Genomic DNA, 6,582 nt, shown 5'->3' with positions numbered 1-6,582 from the left:
CGCATCCTAATGCGCTTACGTTGTGCGTGTATGCTTACCTAAAATCCACGGAATCCACTGCAGATCTCAGCGGAATTACGTGGATTTTAGCACTTGTCATTGACAAGTTATAACGTTACACACACAACGTGAGAGCTAGTTTGCTGTGACAGATTTTTCAGCCTAAGCACGAATGATTTGAGACGTTTAAAATGAAACTAACCCCAGTGTTCGCCCCTGTTCATTAGCAAAACAAACAGCTTGCCGCAGCTAAACATATTGACGCACATTATGTATTAACATTCATACAGCTAAACTCCAAGTGTCCATCTGCACTTATATAAAGTAAGTTTAACACTGGCGTTGCATGTTCTATTTAGCCCGTGACTGACTTAGCTCCCTTCACTATCATATGCTAACATTATCCTCCTATATCTAAATCTAAAATCTAAATCTAAATCTATATATACGATATATTTACATCAATTCAGACTGTTGATAAATATTACATTATAGCACTTAAACACAAAAAAATGGGGTTTTCATCTGATGTCTCCTTTAAGTACTTTTCAATCAACTTTGTCTCAGATGTTTATCTATTCCTTATTTCTTATGAAAAATAAAAGTAAACAAAAAATTAAACATTTGGTTAAATACAGTAAAACTACAGAGCTATACAATGAATCAGCTTAGATAATTTGGCCTTGAAGGATGTTTTTAAAGACTTTTGACTTGAGTACAATGTGAGACACCGTCGAGATTTCTTTGAAAAAGTTGAAGCAACCACTTTTGAGACTAATGAGCATTGAGCATTAATTGTTTGATGTTCAGGCTTGGCACTGGCATATAAATAATGACTAAACAAAATAGCTTGGTTTGATTTATCTGAATGCCATGATGACAGAGGAATCCTGGAGAGATCCAAAGTGCCTCTCGCTCGAATGCCAGTTTTCAGCTTTGAAATTGTCTCTCAAACACAAAGATTTTAATTCCTTACAGCCTCATTGCTGTTTCTCGTTCCCTGGAACCACTACCCAGCATTCCTTTTCCTCTACCCAGTTTGGAGGCTTCTCTGCTTGCATGTGCTTCCCTCCCCTGTGCTGCCTGTCAAATGGATTTTATGGCTCTTGGTAAAAAAATGGGCCATGCTTTGCAAACACCTCTCCCTCCGTCACCTCATTATCTTCCTGAGTGAAAAAAGTGGCCAAACCTTCATTTGCCATTATTCCCTCATGAGTGATAAGAGTTTCTGTTGTTCCACTCTCCTAGCGTCAACTGTTACAGCCGACATAAATTACTTTTGCTTCCATATGAAGATGAGGGGACGTGAGCTTCGTAATCCATGTTACTGTAAAAACACATTTTAACACATTTGACTTATTATGCATTATTAAATAATAAGATGCCAACCTGTATGGGTGCTTTACGAATGAAAAGAAATGGCCCATGCATAGTGAATTAAAAATGAATAAAATGTAATTGGTCTAATAATTATGCTTAATTTTCAACAAATTGCACATCAGTGTTTGAATACATGCTAACAAATATGGCACACTTGCTCCAATCCCTGTATATAAGAACGGCATATTGGACTAGTCGATTGCACAATATATGTGATGCAAGAATTGAGAGCTGTCCTTCAGGTAAGTGATCTCTTTGTGACCCGTTTTAATTCCGAGCTTTTGCACTCAGGCAAAAGAAGCAGACCCGTCGAATCTGGTCCTTTTGCTCATTTCAAAGAAGCATGAACTCAGCAAAGGTTTACCATGATGAAATCTAAGTGGCAGGTTGGTGAAGAAGAAAAGGAGATGATTTGTCTCTAAAGACCAAAGAAAAGCGCAAAGATACTCAATTTTGTAAAGCACCACAAAAAAATAGTAAACAAACCTTCAGCCTTACAATTTATAAACCAGCTATAATAAAGCTACAGGAAGTCTCATCACCATTCTCACTTTTAAATACCATGTGTTAACTTTCTAGGATTAGTATAAATCCAATCCAATCACCTTTTCTGTTTCAATCCTTATAAACTCAGGCTCAGCCATACCCAATGTCTACATGTCTACATGTCTACATAACCACATAATTACTTAGTCAGACATCAACAATTCTTTAGTCGAAACTTTGCTTCAAGAAGTACTGAAAGCATCAAGATTTATGAGCAAAGGAGTAGTTTAGAAATGTTGTTGAAATGAAACTCCACAACCCTGCTGGGAAGTTTTCATAATGCTTTTTTCCTAGACATAATTGAAAACACAAGTGAAACGTACAGCTATTGACTTGTGCATAAGAAGAATAATGAAGAACTCTAACTATTAATGTAATGCAAAAAAGGTCTTTACATTTTTAGCAAATGGTTCTAGAATAAGTTATAGTTTGAGTCCACAAAGAAACTATGTGTATTTCTTTTTCGGTGGGGACGAGGGCTGGTCAGCAATGTCATTAAACTCTATTTGTTATGATGTCATTTTCAAAAACATAGACTCCAATTGATGATCCAGAGTTTAAAAGCATCAGCTGGAAGCGCATTACTCTAAAATCCATCGCCATGGCAGCTCTTGATCCATCTTACCTCTCCACTTTCATCAACAATGCCACTGCAGGATAGTTACAGCAAAAATCCATCTTTTTATTGAACAAACCACACTGACGTGACTAGTTTAGATGCTTGATTTCAATTGTTCCATCCAACTGCCCATTCTAAGTACTCTCCCATTATTCCATACAGCACATGCTGGGCCCTGTTGGATGGGCTGAAACTGAGCGCAGGGGAATTTCAAGGAAAAAACGGGGTCCTCAACTACCCCCCAATGCTTGACGAAGTATATAGGCAGCCGTGGGGATCGCATAGAGTATGTGGACCAGGGGCCAGCAGATCTTTCCCACATGCTACCCCGTGGTTCAGCTCTGAAGAGGTGTCAGCGAGCTCTAGAGGAATGAAGTGCCTGGGCATTGTGCTGCTGAACTATTATGTGCTTAACATTACCATGACAAAAGTGCCACTCGACTTCTCCTCCATTCAGCTGGCTGAAGGGCCCTTGTCCCCACTCTAATAAAACATTTTGCAACCATCGCTCGCATTTGAAGACCCCAGTGACATAGAATAAGAATAAGAGTGGTGGGTTTTAACAGCATGACGTTGAGAGATAGAGGCATAACTTAACATGATTAAATCTGATATGGAGGCAACAACATGTATATGTATTCCGTACATTCTCTGATACGGTAGAATGGCAATAAAAGTGGCATGAAGTGATAAAGTTCTTGAGGTAACATCTATATAGAGTGTATTTTGATATAGTAAAATATAATAAGATGTCTGGGCAAACGACTTAAAGCTGACCCATAAAAATTATATGAAATAGTTACGCAATTCTCTACAATTTATGCAATTCTCTACATTAATATGATTTGATGTCCACAATAATTGATGATGATGATTGCATGACATCATTTATGTATAAGCTATATTACAAACTGCCTCTTAATATGGTGAATTATCACTCAGCTGACCAGCAAAAGCCATTATCATGGTTTACAGATAAGAAGCTTTTTGGAAAAATCACATAAAAAAACATAAAGCACATCAGTTCACACAAATCTAACAGGGAATGTCCTAATGGATTTCCAATTTAGTAGCTAAAAAGTTCAACGCATTTAAAGAATGAAATATTTGTGTTACAAGATAATGATTTTGCAGCGCATGTTGTTTTGCTACTGTTTTGACAGAACTTAAGTCCTGTATTATTTGCGGTGGTGGAATGCAGACATGGGCCTTTAAGCAAACACAGTGATTGAAAAATAAATAAACCTCTGTCCGCCTTGGCCCAGATGCAACATGGACACCCCAGGGAAAAGCCACTCGCTTTTGTGTTCACATTCTAAAGATATCCAAATATCAGGGTTTATGCCTTCAGCAAACACTTCTGTTTGTTAAGTCGTGTGTCAGCGCTTCAAGCTGCTTGTGTGTGTAATACTTAATCTGTTTCTGAAAAGCACCACTTTGCAAGCTAGCATATTCTACATTTAGCGCTAGAATCCATGCGATGCCTAAACGTGTCCGTTTTCTAATGACGCTGTAAAATACAGCAAATACAAATAAATTAGACATAGTCGGTTTGAATCTTTGTACTTAGGTTTTTATGCCTTCTATTAAAAAGAATATCAATGAGGCAGTCATACAGTGGATTTAGACATTTCTACACAGTAAATAGTTCATCTTACATAACACATTTAAAAGATTCTCTGAAAATCTGTACACTGTACAATATCTTTAAAGAAAATAATTATGACAATCTTCCCTTTAAAGCTGGAATCATCACCCTTTGTTTTGAAGATTACTTTTTCGACAAAAATAAAGTTTTCTCTCACAAATCTCTGGTATATTTATAAATTGTATCAATTCTACAAAATACTTGCTAATATATCTAAACATTTTTCATTCCAGCATTTTAAACACGTTTTACAAATGTTACTTACGCAAAATCGTTTGCAACTTTATAAAAAATCCTATACATATTTATAAATCTGGTTTTATAAAGGCAGTGCACATCTTTTGTAGTAAAACCTTTCATTATTAAAATAAACTTTTTCTGTTAGGAAATAAGTATGTTCACGTTGTGGGGTCTTTTACAAAACACCAATTGTTTAAGGCAAACTGACCCAAGTACGTTTTTATCCTTGTTCATAAATTACTTCAGAATCAGAATGTAGCTTGACAATTTAAATTTAGAATAGGCATGGGTCACCATGGTCCAATCTGCAACAGCCGTCAATTTGCATAGTGTACCAAAGCAGATTTACAATGTGACAACTTCAGGAAAAGAGAACTAACGTTACTCCTACAAAAAGCTTAACTCGTACTCTTTGGAGGCGACAACTGAAAGCCGGGAAAATGTCAAAATGCCCGATCAGGTGTCGCAGTAGATTATTAACTCGACTTCAAAGTGATCAAGGAAACCAAAATGGATGCCACCGAAGTCAAAACAGAACATGCCACAAGAGCAGAACCTGTGTTCCCCTTGAACCCTGAATCCACCGGATCATCCTCATAGTCATCGTTTTCACTATCGTCCAACCCGCCGGAACCCTCTTCATCTACATGAGGAGAGTCAAAGCAAAGGGTTCTCATACTAGTTTTGATAAACTCGCAAATAGTCCGCTCTGATCCATCGCAAACGCAAGTATCCAAGAGTTGAGCTTTGGGTAGTTTTCGCATGTACGCGATGACACTGCGGCAGGAATTACTGCAGCTGCTACCGCTAAACAGTTTACCGCAGTGATGTAAATAATCGCCCATGGCGCTTCGGCATTGTCCGTCTCTCTCGCACTGGCGCCGGGCTTCGGTGCAGCCCATGCTGCTAGTTTTGGGTAGGCACGGCTCAATGGCCCGTTTGGTCTCCCGACAGCGGGGGTCCGAGGCGCAGCTACAGTCCTCCAGCGCCGGGCCGTTTTTGGTCAGGTTCAACTGAACCAGCGACGAGATGCAGTGACTGGGACATTTCCTCCGTTGGCCCGTCAGGATGGGTTCGCATGCGTGCAAATACTGATCGTAAGCGTAATGACATTCGGGCTCGGAATGGCACTTCGCTATGGCTTGCCAACATATCAACCTACGGCCGTGGTTGGAGGAGGCGATGGAAAAATAACTAAAACACACAAGCACGCAAGCGAAAGGCCAAATCAACGTGCGTGCGTCCCGAGCCAAACCTGCACAATTTGCCATGTCGAATGCTGTAAAGGTTTGGCTGGCGTCAGGTCAGTTTTAAGCATTCATATTTCATTTTTCCATTGCATTTAGAGAGGGAAAATCCCTCGACTCAAACCATGGCTGTGTTTGCGATTGTGAGGTCCATCCAAAAACGGGTAAAAAGTTTATTGTAGTCGAGAAGTTGTAGTGCGGGTCTGATTAGTTGTATGTTTCCACAGTTACGGTAAATCTATTAGGACTCCTTCCCGTAATCCATGTCTAGATCGTGAAAAGTGTTTCTCGGCTATTTCCAGCAAACGGGTCGGTTCGTTCAGTCCATCTTCTCGGTTTGTTTGTTTGACAGTGCGGTGATTCCTCTTTCCACTTCTGTTTTTCTCGTGGGCGCTCGTCCGTTCTCTTGTCCCACTCACATCCAAATGCGGTTGCTATTCACTAACATAACGTTTTCCCGCAATTTCACCGACCCGTTGACTTAACTTGTAGATTCGCCAGTGTCCTCTTGTCTTTCGTCATGAACTACGCATCAAAACGCAAACAGATAACATCAGAAGGAAAATGAACCGCGTTCAAATTTACACACTGGCCCCTTTCTGACCCGCTAGTTTAGCTTTATCCTTTCTACTTGTGTGGAAGTTTGAGGGATTCCTATTGGTCAGAGCGTTTGTTGTGGCGAACCTCGACGTCAACTAAGGGGCGGGGGAATGGGGGAGGGGCGTCACGGGTCTCTCCAAAAGGTTTGGATTACCTCAGAGCAGAAAGTGAGTTGAAGACAATGAAGAGACCAACTTTTATGTTTCTCGAGCTTGCTCGGATATACTAGCTGTCTATATGGACAAAGTGTTATTAAATATGCCTCATGTTCCTGCTCTTGTTTATAAAAGTCTTATTTCGTC

The 6,582-nt window shown here is 39.7% G+C and overlaps 1 protein-coding gene across 1 annotated transcript; it reads right to left on the bottom strand.

Annotated features, from left to right (window-relative positions):
* Positions 1-4,105: 4,105 nt before the first annotated feature.
* gas1a (growth arrest-specific 1a) lies at positions 4,106-6,333 on the bottom strand. Its single transcript, XM_057361469.1, has one exon. The coding sequence runs from the start codon at positions 5,702-5,704 to the stop codon at positions 4,910-4,912; it is 795 nt and encodes a 264-aa protein (XP_057217452.1). The 5' UTR covers positions 5,705-6,333; the 3' UTR covers positions 4,106-4,909.
* Positions 6,334-6,582: the final 249 nt, after the last annotated feature.

This window comes from Triplophysa rosa, linkage group LG2 (assembly GCF_024868665.1).
Source record: "Triplophysa rosa linkage group LG2, Trosa_1v2, whole genome shotgun sequence".
NCBI classification, from domain to species: Eukaryota; Metazoa; Chordata; class Actinopteri; order Cypriniformes; family Nemacheilidae; genus Triplophysa; species Triplophysa rosa.
The sequence above is the reverse complement of the archived record's forward strand: the minus strand, read 5'-3'. Positions and strand labels throughout refer to the sequence as shown.